Source organism: Capsicum annuum, chromosome 11, assembly GCF_002878395.1.
Source record: "Capsicum annuum cultivar UCD-10X-F1 chromosome 11, UCD10Xv1.1, whole genome shotgun sequence".
Lineage (NCBI taxonomy): Eukaryota > Viridiplantae > Streptophyta > Magnoliopsida > Solanales > Solanaceae > Capsicum > Capsicum annuum.
This window is the reverse complement of record NC_061121.1, coordinates 61316573-61333769: the sequence shown is the minus strand read 5'-3', so window position 1 is coordinate 61333769 and position 17197 is coordinate 61316573. Positions and strand designations below refer to the sequence as shown.

General features: G+C 33.7%; 1 protein-coding gene across 2 annotated transcripts; it reads right to left on the bottom strand.

Annotated features, from left to right (window-relative positions):
- Positions 1 to 13853: 13853 nt before the first annotated feature.
- On the bottom strand, positions 13854 to 16725 carry LOC107848507 (remorin). 2 transcript variants are annotated; one of them, XR_007046646.1, is made up of 3 exons: positions 16181 to 16723; positions 15792 to 16075; positions 13854 to 14254 (listed from the first exon to the last, which is right to left on the bottom strand). XR_007046646.1 is itself a non-coding variant. In XM_047398781.1 (3 exons), exons 1-3 carry the CDS (start codon positions 16268 to 16270, stop codon positions 14242 to 14244), a joined length of 243 nt encoding a protein of 80 aa, XP_047254737.1. In that variant the 5' UTR covers positions 16271 to 16725; the 3' UTR covers positions 13854 to 14241. The 2 variants fall into 2 exon arrangements, 1 of the variants encoding a protein (XP_047254737.1); XM_047398781.1 differs by having other exon boundaries at positions 15792 to 15931; positions 16181 to 16725.
- Positions 16726 to 17197: the final 472 nt, after the last annotated feature.

The following is a 17197-nucleotide window of genomic DNA, read 5'->3' as shown; positions in this document are numbered from 1 at the left end:
AGAACGTAAGGTCATAGCCTATGCCTCTAGACAACTTAAACCCCATGAGAAGAATTACCCAACCCATGACCTTGAGTTGGCAACAGTTGTCTTTGCCTTAATGATTTGGAGGAATTACCTTTATGGGGTTCATGTCGATATGTTTACCAATCATAAGAGTTTATAGTATGTGTTCACACAGAAAAATTTAAATCTTTGCCAAAGAAGATTTTTTGAGTTATTGAAGGATTATGATATAACTGTGTTGCATCACCCGGGTAAGACTAATGTAGTGGTTGATGCCCATGGTAGATTGTCTATGAGAAGTGTTGCACATGTTAAGGAGGATAAAAAGAAGTTAGTTCGTGAGGTTCATCAGCTTACTCGATTAGGTGTTGGGTTTGTTGATTCGGCGAAAGGTAGTATATGGGTTTAGAATAGTTCAGAATCTTCATTAGTTTCCTAAGTAAAATAAAAGCAAGATAGGGATCCTATGTTGGTCTAGTTGAAGGAGGCCATTCGGGATTAGAATATTGAGGTTTTTTCCTAAGAGGATATGGTGTGCTTCGTTGTCAGGGAAGGTTATGTGTTCTAGTATGGATGATTTGAGACAAGGAATATTAGCAGAGGCGCATGGTGCACGATATTTGATTCACCCACGGGCCGCCAAGATGTACCGTGATTTTTGGAAAATCTATTGGTGGAATGGTATGAAGAAAGTTATCATGGAATTCGTGACTAAGTGTTCAAATTATCAGTAGGTTAAGGTTGAGCACCAAAGGCCTAGTGGTACGCTTCAGGAGTTCAGCATTCCCACATGGAAGTGAGAGGTGGTGAACATAGATTTTGTGACTGGGTTACCTCATACCCGTTATCATCATAAGTTGATTTGGGTCATTATATATAGAATGAAAAAGTCGGCCCATTTCTTACCAGTTCATACTTTGTATTCAGCCGAGGGTTATGCTAGACTCTATCTCAGGAATTTAGTAAAGTTACATGTGGTTCCGTTTACCATCATTTTAGATAGAGGTGCCCAGTTTTCCTCTCATTTTTTGGAAGGCTTTTTAGAAGGGTCTTGGTACCCAAGTTTATCTCTGTACGACTTTACATCCCAAATAGACGGACAAGCAGAGAGGACCATTCAGAACTTAAAGGATATGTTAAGAGCTTATGTTATCAATTTCAAAGGTAGTTGGGATGACCACTTACCTTTGATTGAATAGACTTACAACAACAACTATCGCTCCAGTATTTAGATGGCTCCATTTGAGGATCTCTATGGAAGAAGGTGTAGATCTCCTATTGGTTGGTTTGAAGCGGGTGAGGCTGCTTTGATAGGGTCGGATTCATTTTATGAGGCAATGGAGAAAGTTCAGTTGATTTAAGAAAAGATAAAGACCACCCAGAGCCGACAAAAATCCTATGCTAATGTGAGGAAAAGAGGTCTTGAGTTTGATGTTTGTGACTTAGTTTATATACAATTTTTACTCATGAAAGGGGTGAAGAGGTTTGGTAAGAAAGGTAAGCTCAGTCCCAGCTATGTTGGCCCATATAAGATTTTGAGCCATTTTATGAAGGTAGCTTATGAGTTAGAGTTTCCTGCTAAGTTAGCATCAGTGTATCTGATGTTTCATATCTCTTTACTAATGAAATTTATTGGTAACCCGGCTTCTTTCATTCCATTAGAGGGTGTGGGCGTGAAATATAGCCTTTTCTAAGAAGAAGTTCCAGTAGAGATCCTTGATCATCAGATTTGTAGGTTGAAAAATAAACAAGTTGCCTTGGTCAAGGTTTCAGGTCGTTGTGGGAGCGAGCTACTTGGGAAACAAAAGCCGATATGCGATCCAAGTCTCCCCATCTTCTTACTACGAATTTAAATTCAGCTTGAGATAATGGATTCTTGTAAATTGATTCTCTCATTTTCTATCTCAGCTATATAACCATCCTCATGTCATAGAATGTATTCATCATAAATGCAGTTCATCCCATGCGCCAAGTTTCATATTTAGTTATTTATTCATGACTTAGCTCATAAGTATTCAGTACATGATCTCGGTCTTCTTAGTATCTCAACTCAGATAGTTTCATTCGAGGACGAATAATCCCAAGTGGGAGATATTAAAATACCCTGCAAAATCGTAGACAAGTTTCCATCCATTCGTCATATGTTTAGAAGTTCCAAAGTCATTATTTCACTCTAAGTACACGTGACATGGCCATTTTAATACCCCAAGAATTCAAACATTTTATTTTTGGCCTTCCTGAGTTCCAAACATTGATTTATGAGCTGAAATATGTTTAGGAATGCTAAAAAGGTCATTAGGGAGAGTTTTAGAATTTTCGGAAGAGGTTCGGGGTGTTTTTGGACCATGGAGGTAGTAAGCCTCCGTAATTTCAGTGTGTCACGAAGGATAGCCTTCTCGATATGCAACGTATTATGGAGATTAGCCTTCGTGGCATGGAGATGCATTTTGGTCCTTTTCCCTTATCCCTAAAAACCCAATTCACGATTTAAAACCCAATAGGGGCATTATTTGTAAACATTCATCATCTGTTAACGACGTATAAAAATCTCCCATTCTTAAGAACACAAAAATCAAAGCTTATTCCAAGAATTCACCCATCCAAGGTTCCAATTCTAAGTTTTCCTCAAGAATTCAAGCAACGCAGGTATGTGGAATATTCATCAATTGGTTCCTTCCACCCATTGAGTCCCAAGAATTCCTTATTTTACAAGTATAAACTCTTTTCTTTCTTTTTATGAAATCTCAATGTCAAATATGAATTTACTCAATTTTCTCTTAATAGTTCTAAATAAAAATCACGAGAATGTGTCTTCCCATGTGAATTATGCTCTTATATGTTTATAATCTCAGTCACACATTTCATGTTCAGTTGACACCATGTTAATTTATCAATCCATGAACTAAACCATGTTAGCATGTTGTTTAACATATTCCCATACCTATAATCATGGTTTTCATCAGTTAGTGATATATTCTAAGTTTTAGGTCTCTAAATCATGAATTTCCTTATAGTGTTTTAAATAATGTCACTGTATTTAAAGTATTATTCAGTGCTGGAGGTTTATCAACACTCGATACCTTTATGTTTATGCATGTTTCCGATTTCAAATAACAAGTTAGTCAGATCATGATTTTGCTATCAAATTCAGATTATCATATTCATGTTGAGCAAGTATCAGTTGTGAGTCTTGTTAATTTTAATAACAATCAGTTTTAGTTCAGTTGGGAGTAGGACTTAGCACCGAGTGAACCCATGGATGAGGACTTACCTGCTAGTCAAGGGTGTAACCTTTAGTAGCACTCCTTAAGTTGCAGAACTACATAGCCAATGTAGGTTTTGAGAGGTTTTCCTGCCAGTTGAGGGTTGACACTCTCTTAGGGGCACCTGTCAGTAGAGGGTGACCCCGATCAGCTTAGATTGGGGCATATCGGTTACATGATAGCTCCCATAGTTTCAATTCAGTGTTTAGGTTATATCAGATTAGATTTATATTACCAAGTGTTCAGTTATCAGCAATTAAGTCAGTCAGTTTTACAGATCATTTCAGTACATGCTTTACTTGGTCTTTCATCTGTTTTACATGTTCATACATTTATGCTTAGTATATATATGTATTTCAGTTAGTCTTTATCTCACGTACCATTACATTCAAAGTACTGATCTTATACTCTCTTTTGCGCTATGTTGTTTAATAACATAGGTTCGGACATTCAGTTCTCCGATCGCCCTTAGTCAGTTCAGTACTGTGGTGAGTCCTCATCCATCGAGGACAAGTCATTTTGCAGTTATTTTCAGAACTTCCTTTATTTCAGCCAGTCGGAGTTAGTTGGGGGTTTGTCCTTTAAACTCCTCATGTTTTAGAGGCTTTTAGATTGTTAAACTTGTTCCTAGTTTTCATCAGTAGCTCAGACATATTGGGTATTGTTTCAGTATTACATCTTAATAGAATTTTTATCAGTTTAGCTTTCGTATATGATTTTTATTCTTACTTTATTCAGTGCTCACAGCAGATACTAGATCATGGGTTAGCTTGGGGTCACTTGTGGCCATAAGCATCGTGTTACTACTAGAGGTAGTCTCGGGTTGGGACCGTAATACAATGTAATGTGGATGGAATGAATGGTGAAAGTCATCACATGACTTCCTGTATACACCTAACGAGCTCACATCTCCCAGGTAGAACCCATGGAGAGTTTGCAACCCATATACTATATCTCATAACTCAATCTCAACTCTCCACTCTGACTCGCATTCACGGAGAGGATTTTCATAAAATATCTCATTTACTTTCAAAAATAGTGTTTCTCAATGGTTCTAGTATCTCATGAATATATTTGTATGGAATAGGGATATAACGCTCACAATCAACTCAATATGATGATATTCGATCCATCCAACACGTATGTATATAAGTGAGACTAGAAATCAACTCAATATGTCCACAATTCAGGATCATCAACTAAAATTAGGCACCATCAATATAAATATACATGTAAGACATCATTAATATCATATCAACCCCTAACTCGAGTATTTCTATCATGATAATGGTAATCAATGCTCAGATAAGGGCCTATATTAACCAAAAAACCATTGCACGAGCATCATATCTAGAATAAGGACATTTAAATGCACAGATAAGGCCAATGATGTGACCTAAAACCCCCTATACATGTAACACACAATATTAGATATAACAAGTCAACAACAATAGAGTATAAGCCCCCACACAGGCACACAATAATAATATTCTCGAGATATAAACTCCATAGTTATTTTCCTCAGCCCATAGCATGCTTCATTTATTAATTAACTGTCCAACTCAATCTGAAAGAAGTTAAGCCATAACATACCTCGAAATGATGAAATTTTGATCTAAAGTGCGTCAATCCTGAGCCTTCCACTTACGAATAACCTCAGATTCAACTATAACATTCAAATATAGCATCTATACGTTAAAAGAAAGTTATTGATACCCATATTGCCCATATTTGGATTGGGATCCTAAACGAGTTGGAAAATGAAAGGGGGTAAAATTAAAATTTTATTTTAAAAATACATTTTCTAAGGTTAAAGGGGTCTAAAAACTCACGTAAAAATGGGTAAAAAATAAAATCCAAGTCAAAGAAAAATTCTTTTTAAACCTTACTAGTTAAAACCCCAAATTTTCATATTGAAATTATAACTTAAAGTTGTTTTTGATGATATAATTGATGAAAAATAATGAAAATAAGGTTTTAGAGCTTACCCAAGCTCAAATGGTGAAGAAATTGTCAAAAATTGCCCAAACTCAAAACTCAAAGGTCCAAAATATAGAAAAAAATGTGACAAGGAGTATATAGATTGTTTTAGCGATAGCCGCTTAAGCAGCTAAAAGGTCGCTAAAGCGGCCAAGCTACTAAGGTCGGCCATCGCTTAAGCGATGAATGGCCGCTAAAACGGCTACCGCTTAAGCGGTGTTAGGCTACTAATGCGGTCCTTGAACGCTTACGTGGCTGCACCAGATAGCAGCACAATTAACAACTTAGCTAAATTGTCAAGTTTTCGATCGGACCCTTGAGATTTCATTCGAAATTCTGTGAATGCAAATGAACTATGCTACTAGGCTATTTTCGATGTTTCGAATTTAATGAGGACATCGAATTTTTGAAGAAAAGATTGTTTTCAATAAATTGACCCCCAGGTCCCCTTTTAACTAATTTTCAAACGGAGGTCAAAATACAAGATAAAGGTTTCGAACTCGAATCAACCACACTACTATTCCAGATTCGACATTTTAGATCTACTGGCACAGTTCAAATTGTAAACCAGCACTCAGATCATCAAATGTTGATCAAAGTTAACTATATGGCTTCTCAAGAATCTCAAAAGCCTCAAACTCACACAAATCATTTCCGATCGCATCGAAAACCGTTCCAACCAACCCCAAAATCTCAAAATCAACATGTAGCAACTGCGGAGAAGAAAAAAATGTTCAAAACACATAAAAATAAATATTCACAAATTCAAGTCATTGCATTTTAATATGTACTCGAGACTATTGTGAGATATTATGTAGTTAATTTTAAGTAGTGGAAGGATAAGTGAATATGATAAAATGTTTAGGGATTTATGTAAATTTTAATTTTATATATATATATATATATATATATATATATATATATATATATATATATATATATATTGCATCTTAGTAGCCTTTACACAGAGGCAGAGCCAACCTACTAATAGGGGGTTCGTCAAAGCCCCTTCGACGAAAAATTATACTATTAATACATCATTAAAATAATTTTTATGTACATATATTGTAGATGTTCAACCCCCTTCAGTGAGTTTTTCTTCGGATTTTGAACCCCCTCAGCTGAAATTCTTGCTCCGCCTCTGCTTTTACGCATGAACTTGATTTTTTTCTTCCGGGACAAAACCATAAGTCTTATTTTTTATGTAATAATGAAATTCGGACTTAATTTCATTTTTCGAGGCAAAATCATATAAGTCGTTTTCTTGGCTGATAACAAAATTCGAACTCAAAACTTGTACGGTTGTACCTACTCTAATGCAACTGATACGAGTAATCTCATCTAAAAGTAGCTAGGTACGTATCTAAGAGTCGGTCATCACATGAATCGATAGGTTTTGTCTAAATTATGTGGAATTGATCTTTCATGTTATATTATATTATGTATTTTTACCATAATATTTCACTATAACAACTAAGTGACTAATAAATATATCTCAACGTGGTTACAACAGGTTTGATAGTATTAGTGCTTTTTTTTTCCTATAAAACTATATATTAGTATTAAAATTTCCTTAACACGGTATCAATAAATCTTTACCACTTTGATTTGTTTTTTTTTCTCTAAAAACGTCCGCTTTTTCTTTCCGCTATTGCTACCTGTTAAGTGCAGAAAACCTTTTCGATTTTTTTCTGCAAATATCCAAATATCTACAAAATGAGTTCTTAAGTATTCAAAACTAGCTTTCTTTAGCTTGCAGTTCTGTTCTATCACAGGGAGCAAAAAAGGGTACAAATAATGATTCTTTGTGTTATTTAATTTGTAGCCATATTTGAATTGCCTCTATACTACTGCAAAATTTGTAAAGTTTGTAAATTTGCACATGCTAACTGTGAAATATTGGTAGAAATTAACACTGATCATTAATGATTTCAAGAACAGTAGAGGTGATCATGATGATTAATTTCAGAATTGATACAAATGTGGGAATTGACCTTTTCAATTTTTATAGCTTGTGAAAAAGTGTCCATTCTTATGAAAGATTATAATTTTTTTTTGAAATAAACAACAATCTTATCTAAAAATTTAAATCATTAGAGAAACCATAATTTTTAATCATTTATATTTGGGCTTGATTCTCTTTTGCGGGGCAAATGATCAAGTAAAGCTATATTTTTTGCCTTTTTGCTGACGGTGAAATTTAAACTTAGGATTTAACGCGTAAACATTTCATCTAAAATTAGGATCGAATCCAATGATCGGTTGTGGATTCATGTGAACTAGTAGCTTTTATAAAAACCATAATTTTATATATTATATATTCCGTTTGCTCCATGATATTTAAATTTTTTTGCCTATTCATTTTGATTCAAACTAAGTGACGTTTCACCTAATAAAAAAATATTAATTTTTTTTTTTCAAATTTACCCTTTTTTTTACATTTGAAAAAAATATTTCTCATCTACAATTTCCTATGATTATTTCTCTTACTATTTCTTCAAAAGCACTTGATGTTAGAGAATAGAACCAAAATTTGAGACTTAAAATAATTAACAATCAAGGAGAGAGAGTACTTTAGGAGTAGAATTATAATGATTTCTATTTTCTTCGTAGGTCTTATAAAGATAGAGGGGACTATATATAGACAATGGATAAGGCTCAACTTTGTCTTTCTTAGGCACAATGTTGTTTGACTTTAACATACAGATAAGCTACAGCAGTAGAAATAACTCTTGGGCATCAAAGGGTGAAACCCATATGACATTTTTATCTTTAACAATTTTTTTTGGTTAATTAAGATTATATTAAGAAAGCGATAAAGGTTTAAAGCAAACAAGGAGCTTTAGTCTGGTTCCATAACAAAAACAAAGGGGGCTTGCCCATTAGTATATTGGTTACATGAAACTACTATTTCATAGCTAGTTCCAGTAATGTCTGTCTAAGTAGCTACTAATGCAAACATGGGTGGAACTACAAAACTTGCACCTTTTCAAAGAACTCCTGAGTAGCTCTATTTTTAGCCATTGCATCTGCTACTCTATTTCTCTCCAAAAAGTTATGGTGCACAACTGGAGCTTTCAATCTTTTTAATAGAGACCTGCAATCATCAACTAAAGGGTTATATAATAGATTACTATGTTGGAGCATGTTGATTACCTCTGTGGAATTTATTTTAATAACATTAGGGATAAGATTTTGTTTTTTCACCAATTTTAACCCTTTCTTTAAGACAAGGAGTTCTATTAGGATTTTAGTGGCAAATAAGTAACTCTCAGTGAATTTCAAAACCTAGTCACCTATGTTGTTCCTCACAATCCTTTCAGTACAACCTTTACCAGAATTGCCCAGGCATGAGCCATCAATGTTAAGCTTGAATGATAACTGAGAGGGATGGGTTCTATTTAACCCTAATATAAGCTTTTAGGTTGGGATGGTATTTTCCCTTTATGATAATACTTCACAAATTCAGAGTAGGCTCTCTTAAAAAGGGGTTTTACATTATTGTTGTTAAAGACATTATCATTTATGTCCTTCTAGATATGCCAGATACAAAAACATAGAAGGATATCCTAGCCAATGATGTTATAAAATTTAGTATTCTTAAGGGAATTTCAAGTATTCTCCTAATTTTGAATGGGGAACATACTAGTCTGAAGGTGGAGGGTGTTGTCAACTTTAAGTATGAGGTCCCCCCAGATGTTTGTGGAGTTGTTGTAGCCATAAAATATATGAGGAATATCCTCTAAATGGTGACTACAGATGATGCAATTTGAAAAAATGTTAATCTTTTTATGGTGAAGGGTAGCCCCAGTTGGAATGGTATTGTGATGGAATAACCAAAGGAAGGTTTTAATTTTGGAAGGTACTTTGGTGATGCTTTAAATCCAACTAATGTTACTAATATTAGGAGGCTTACTATTTTGAATATTTGTGATGAGAGAATAAACACTTTTACATGAGAAAATGTCATTTAAATTCAGTCTCTATAAGGAGGTGTTTGTAGGGGTTCTCAAGTTAGGGAAAAAGTGTTTTGGATATTCTGGCTAATATATTGAGGGATAACAAAGGGGAGGGTGCTATGGTTCCAGGTACCATTTTTTCAAAAGTCATTGACTTTTATTAAGCAGTTGAGCTTAGGGCCCTAGATGGTGTTTCTTAGAGGTTGTTGGTAAGGTAACCATCTATCATTCCAAAAGTCTATCCTATGACTATCATGGATAGACAACTGGATTGCCTCTTTATAGAGAGTCCAACCTCTATTCAAACTTTTCCATATTCTAGAAAATTATTTGTAGGCCATGCAATGTAGATGCCATATTTATTGAGAAGGACCTTAACATACTATTAGATATGCTAAGCCTAGCTTTGATCTATTAGGGTGGCAAGGAGAGGGTTGATTTTATTGGATTAAGATTTTAATCATCTTGTATTGAGTATTGCACATGTTAATAGGTCTAAAATTTCTTAAGGAAGAGACATTCGTATATTTGGGAATAAGACAAAGATATGTAGAGTTCACTTTCTCATCTTTGGAGTAAGTGTTGTTTAGGTACATAAGGCAGTTAGGGTAGGCCTATACTATCCCAAAATTTTGGATACATCATATGATGTATCCTGTATGGCCCAAGGGCCTTAATGGGTTTAACATAGAAGACTGTTTTTCTGATTTTTCCTACCCTAGGGTGGCATCAAGAAGGACATGGTCAGAGGAAGTAATAAAGCCATATCAGAAGGGGTTGAGTTTTAAATTAAGCTTGGTAGAAAGGTGTTCAGTTGTGTAGAGATACTGGTAAAATTTCCTAATGGTACTCTTGATCTCACAACTATCATAGATCTAGTTCTCATTGTCCTCTTAAAGGGCATTGATTCTATTTTTCCTCCTCCAATTAGTAGTAGGGGCATGAAATAATCTGGTGTTTTAATCCTCCCCAATCATCTAGTTGATCCTAGATTTAAGCTTTCAAAAGTTACTCTTTTGTTTGAGTATAAAGTTATACGCTGAGATAAGAAAGCTTTCTAGCTCATAAAGAAAGGTACTAATATGGTAATGAGAGGACTTTTGGATACCATTTAACCTGGCAAGAAGTTTTTTCCTCTTTTAGAATATATTTTCGAAGACCTTCTTATTTCAAATTTTTATGGTACTTTCAAAGTGTGAAGTAACACTAGTAAGGTTGTTACTGTTCAGAAAAGAGGACTTGACAATGTTGGGAAAATCCTCAAGGGAGCACCACATGGTTTCAATCTTAAAAAGGTTGGAGAAAACTTAATGGTTTTTGGTTAAACACAATAGTAGAGGCGAATGGTCAGAGTAGGTTCTAGGGAGATGAGTGACAAAGGCTTCAGAAAAAAAGTGGATACAATAGTCATTGGAGAACCTATCAGATCTTTCTAGAATAAGATTATTTCTAATCCTAAATTTTTTATTAGACCAAGTGTATTTGCTAACCGTGAAGCCTTGATCCATGAGTCTACACTGTTTATGTAATTCCAGAATAAAGAGCATTTATTAAAGCTAATGTTGTTCTCCCCAAACTTATCAGAGGCTTTTAAGATTTCATTAAAATCCCCCATACTAACCAACTATTTTCACCAGACTCATTGACAGAATCTGCCATAGAATATGTTTGTTCCAAAGGTTTTTTATAACATTAAAATTATTACTAGCATAAACTACTCTAAGAAATCAAAGCAAGGAATAGAAATTGACCTTAACCAAGACATGAATGGCTTGGGAGGAAATAGAAATGTCATAGTAGTGATGGAGTCATCCTTCCTCATAAAAATAATACCTCTAGAGTTACCATTAGCACTGGATGTAGATGACAAGAAAAGTCGAACAAGTTGAGAGGTCTTTATGGTCTGCCATCCTTGTTTCAAGAAGGGCAAGGATAGTAGGTTGGTGAATGTCAAGCATGGATTTACAATGTCTTTTAAACTTATCAATATTAGCTCATCTAGCATTTCATATTATGCAATTCATCATCATAAGTTTGGGTTATGCTGGGGAATCCATCATTACCTTCTTTTCTTTCGCTTGTGGGTTGGAGATCTCTATTATTTCTTGAGTTTTTCTCTTTTCTAGAGAGAAGAGTCATTTTTATCATAAAGTGTTCTCCTCTCACAAAGTTTGAGAGATTGCAACTTATTATTAGTTTGACTAGCTCTTGTGGTAAGAGTACAACGACCATCTCCTGGATGAGCTTTATGAACTCTGGATTTAACGAATTTTCTAGAATAGTATTATCTGTTTTGGGAAGTCTTAGTTGGGCTAGGATTCCCTCTATCTCCCTGTTGTTGGCCTTTAAACTCTCCAGTGGGTTTTTTCTTCAAGTATTTTCATAAGTTAGATGAGGAGATGTATTTGAAGGTTCATCCATCAGAATTAACATTTTTTATTTTTCCCCATTGCAGTTCATACAAATTGACCCTATAAAAATAAAAAAATTATATGGGAGGAGGGGAAAGGGGGAGAAGAATGGTAGATTTTGGCTTACCTGGACTATGATATTTGATAAACTCTTTGGGACTAAGTATTTCAGGTAAGGGGTGGTGATCACCTGAAAGAGTGTTGCCATCCAAACTTTGGCCGAATCCTTGAAAACTCTTGTTTAAGTTCTTTATCCCTACTTGATCTAGGTAGCTTTGATTTTGGATATAGACGGTAAGTTGTCTCCCTTCCTATTCTAGTTGAAGGATAATTATTTGGTTCATAAGACAAATCTCCAGCCAAAACTCCAACGTGTGAGTTGGTGGGAGTGGCTCTATCACAAAGGTAAGTATTTTTTAAGTTTGAGATCTGGGAGTGAGTGGATATTATTTTGAAAACTTAAGTAAGGGAGTTCTCAGCTAAAGAGTTTAAGTTGGCATAAATGGAGGGAAAGCGAAGAGTTTCCATGTTGGAATTCTCAAGTGCATTTAATGCTTTATCTACAGAGGTGGTTATTTCTATCAAATCATTTGATCCAGTTGAAACATTTTTCATCGGTGTTAGACAAGAAAGAATAGTAAGTAAATCCGTACCTACGCTGAGTTGGTTTTTATTCAAATGAGGAGCATTTATATTTTTTTTGCTTTCTTTGTCAGGAGAGAGAAGAGAGAAATGAGAAATAACAATGTGAAAATTATTATTCGGCATATTAGTAATGGGAGAATTTGAGGAGGGTTTTTGTTGGATCCAATTGGGTCAATAAATTTAGGCCCAAGTCACTCGGGTGAAGAAGACTAGAGTTGGAGCTTTTCCTTTGATTTGAGGATTGACCCACAATAATTTGCTTTCAGGGAGCTATAATTTGACCGTGAAGAAGTTGAATCCAAGGTCAATAAGGCACGGGGGTTTGACTGGCTTCCAGAGTTCCTCTAATTTCAATTTGAGGTTTTTATGATTGAGTTTCTTGCCAAAAATTTTGACGATGACCGAAAATCTTCATGAGGCATAAAGGATTTGTTTTTCTTCCATCGTCGGATTTATTATATCTTTATTAAGCTCATAATATCCTTATATTCAAGGACGGAAAACAAACGAGGTATATTTAGACGTGTTCTCCATCGTATTAGTTAGATCACGAGTAGTCATAGAATTTGTCATAGGATCTGTATGAACAACCAGAGGGCATTGAATTGCTTGATCTGGGTCTTGGATCATATTCTTGCGAATTGAAAAGAAATAAAATTGAAAAAAGAATTTTTGAAATTTTAGAGGGCGAACGGTCTTTCTTTAACATTAAACATGACATATCTATGTCATATTACTTTCATTCTAGATATTCAATTTAAATCACAAAGTTCTTTATATTTATCAGTTTATAAAGATACAAATTAAATTAAGAGTAATTTAGTCAAAATCCTTTTTAGTTCTATTGAAATAAATAGTTTTTGTAGAGGCGTGTCAAAATCAAAATTAAGAGAAAATTTCATTCATGGTCTCTTAACTTTATATTTATTACACAAAAGTCACTTTTCTTATTTCATTGAACCAAAGTCATTTTATTTTGCTCCGTCCATTACAAAAGTTACTACGACCAAATTTTATTATAATCCACCTAAAAAATGATGTGACAGCCTTGATTAATGCACTTGCTTAATTAAATAAAGTTAACATACTAAACTAACATTATGTATATTATTGTTTTTTAAATCTTATACAATACAATAATTTTTATAAATATCACAAATATTTGTATACTTTTTCATCAAAATTTTAATTAACTTTAACATGATAATTAACTTTACATCTTAAATTCAATTTTTAAAAGAAAGTCATGAATCCAAACTTATTATTTAGAAAAAATAACTATGAGATTTACCTACATCTTTTTTTAAAAAAAAGAATTTATAAACTTTATTCACTTGATTAAATTAAGCTTACTACTAAAAAAACTGTTAAAAGAGACCTAAAAAAGAGACCTCGTAAGATCTCTTTTCATGAAAAAGAGACCTCAAAAGCGACCTCAACATTAGGTGGCAAAACGTAGGTTGCTTTTTGTAAGTGACCTCACGAGGTCGCCAAAAAGTGACTTCATGAGGTCGCTATGTTATTTTCTAAATTTTGCTATTTTTCAACTAACCACCTGCTATTTAATTCAATCTAATCAACTAAATCAAGCTCAAAAGCTATCAACTATCAATCAAACTACAACAAACTCATTTTAAATATCCTTCAATCCACAATACATCAAAATCAACTTTAAGTACTTAAATTGAATGAAAAAGACATACTGTCATAAGTCACACAATTCTATTTCAAACTACTTCAAAGTTCTCATACATTTACAAAATACTTACTAATTCTTATAAATTATCATAAAGTACATAATTTAGCATCTAATTCAACAACTAATATGACGATGTACTTGCCACACGATCCTCCTCAACATCATCACGGTGGGCTGATCTGTCAGGCCTTCAAGAATGCGGGTTGTCATATTCCACATTAATTTGTTCCTTCACATTTAGTAGCAATCCCACTTAACACCTAGTGCCGTACTAGGTATTAAGGCATGGTTCTGAAGTTAGAAATATATCAGCATAATCATTGTACAGAACATATGATAAACTTATTCATCTACATTTCTAAAGAAAAATTAAGAAACTTCAACGAGGACTTGAAATAAAAGCCTTAATTGCTTTTGTTCTTAGTAATCGCGCAATGCGCAATATTGAAGTCTGGAACAAATTTGTCATCTACTGTTGGTTAACCATATTAACATTTCAGAAACATTAGAGACTACACAAGGAACCATTTGAGTGAGACTGTACAAAGCCTCCTTGTTTTCTTGATAATTTAGGACCAGGTCAAGTCACTGGCAACTTAGCTAAGAACAAAGTTGGTCACGGAGAATCTTTGAACTGACAAAATTTTATTTGGAGCATGCTACTACAAAAGAATGGTATCCAGACCCATAAACAAGAACAATACTAAAATCAAATTAATCATTACTCTTATCACCAACAGGCAAGATGAAACCCCAACAAAAAATTACCATGTTATCATCATAGAGCCGCAGTCATTATAAACTAATCACTAAAAGACTGAAATATAATCATCTCTTTCTTATTTAAAACTAGTGGATCAGGAGGTATATAATTGAATCAAGAAGCGCATTATCAAAAGAACCTACTGACAACTTCACTACATAGTATGAGTTGCAATGGCTGAAAAACAGGGTTATCAAATAGACCTAAATACTTGAGCTAATAAATAGAGATGCTTGTTAAGCACAAGCATCTTTCAAAAACTCTCTATAGCTCAAGCTCTTAAGTATCAAAAATTATATCTTAGACAGCTCTATGAGCACCAAGTAATTGACTGATATCTTTATAAGCAAATGCTCCCAAAAAAAATGTTCATAATCAGCAAAGAAAAAAATTTGATCATTATACAATCTAGACACTGAAATTTGCATCACCAGGGTCATTTAGGGCACAATATGCTCTTCCTCAAAAGAATGTGAAACCTTCTTTTAAAAAACAGGACATTAAGGTGGCCAAAGCCAAACACGGGCCATCACTCCAGCTATTTTTTTTTTTTTGAAAATAGGTAACTTACAAAATTTAAACTTGAAACATTCTAAATTAAGAATTTGATAGACTATTCTGTAGGAAAAAACAAATAAAGAACCACATGCCAGAAGAAAATGATCAATTTATCGTCTAAGTAGACAACTGCTAAGCCTAAGTCTCAAACAAGTTGGGTTCCTCAGTTCGTCATTTAAGTTTATTTCATATCATCATCATACTAAATAAAATTCAAGAACATACCCAGTGAAATTCCACAAGTGAGGAACAAGAAATGAATAAAAAATTGAAAGTAGTGCATTTTACCAACATATCTAGGCTTAAAGTTTATGAACAAGAAATAATCCACGATTAGACTTATCGAAATTCTAACTCCAAAATCAAAAATCACAAGAAGTCACATTTTCTGTAATCATTCACAAAACTTGGCCAATCCTATCTGCATATCAAGAATAAAGGAACAATAGAACCCAAATTCATTTTCTGATACAATGCGTTAGAAAGAATTCGAAAATAAAAAATTACCTGGCCAGATTTGAGGGCGCTGCTAGTGAAGGTGTTGTCGAAGTCAGATTATGCTGGTAGAGGTGCTGCAAAGGCATGTTGCCGGTGGTTTTGTTTTTCATTTTTTCAGTATATTGTGCCTTCTTTGTCTTCAACTCTTCCTACTCCCAACAAGATACAGATCACTAATAGGATGGAAACTTCTTGAGAGAATATTCCTCAGCTAAGAATACAAGAAGTTCTCAAGCGAAACCATCAGAAAGAAACAATGAAAACATCACAGATAGAGAATGGGTGTCCTTGTGCTGTTATCAAGAGTAGTAGTAAAAATCAACAAATTTATCATTAGAATAACAATCAAGTAATCTCATACAACTTCCTATACACCAAAGTTGAAGAATGCCTCTCACCTCCATCTTTTTGAACTCAACCTCCAAGTTTGCTTTCTTGCTGTTCGCACCAATTGCAGATACCTTCTTCTGAGTCCTATCAACTGACATAATCAGTAATACATAAACCCACAAAAATTAAGTCAACATATCCCGATTAAAGGAGGTTGTAAGTGAAGCAAATGAATACATTGTCACAGCAATCCGAATTCATAATCAACAAGTGGTAAATACTGTCATTTAGTAATTTACGTATGAAGAAAGCTCTAATTACTCTCTCAAATTCAGGGAAAAAAGGAATGACCAAATGTGCAAATGACATAATCAAGTGAAGCAACTGGGGATAAACTATCAATTTCCTAGAGACAATTCTCTCATAAAGAGCAATCAATACTTCTATAATCAACAAGATGCTAATTTTTAGAGGGAAAATAGAGCTAGGGTTTTGAGAAAAAGGTGATCGACGGTAGATTAAAAAAATGGGAGTTTAGTGGCGTAATGTAATTTTTTTAAAAGACTCTGTAAGATTATTTTTTAAAAAAAATTATTCACTGACGGTTTTGAGTAAAAATAATTTGGTGATATATTTTTATTTTATAAAAAAATATTTAGTGATGTCATGAGGTCACTATTTAAATTTAAATTTCTACCTCACAAGGTCGCTTTTATTATTTCACAAAATATTTTTTATAAAAAAAAAATTAAAAAGAATATTAATTGTAAAAGCGACCTCATTTGCAACCTATTTTTGAGGTCTCTTTTTACAGTGTTTTTAGTAGTGTTATAAATAATTTTAAGACATTTTCTTCACGATTCAAAAAAATTATAGCCATCATAGTAATAGGTTAATAACAGTTAATCGATGGTGAAATACTTTTTCTACTTGTAGGGAAAAAAATGAGATAGTATAATACTATTATTTTCTTAAAAGTATAAAATTTTGAACCAAATCGATATTAGCCAAATTGATGGATATAAATAATATTTGATTTTAATGATTAAAAAATGACCTAAATTGATTTGATTTTAGTTTTAACC

Bases quoted from the DNA above. Each gene is read 5' to 3' on its own strand.
- LOC107848507 (XM_047398781.1), bottom strand. From the start codon at position 16,270: ATGTCAGTTGATAGGACTCAGAAGAAGGTATCTGCAATTGGTGCGAAC. The intron at 15,932-16,180 runs GTGAGAGGCATT...TGTTGGGAGTAG, and splicing joins TTGAGTTCAAAAAGATGGAG to GAAGAGTTGAAGACAAAGAA.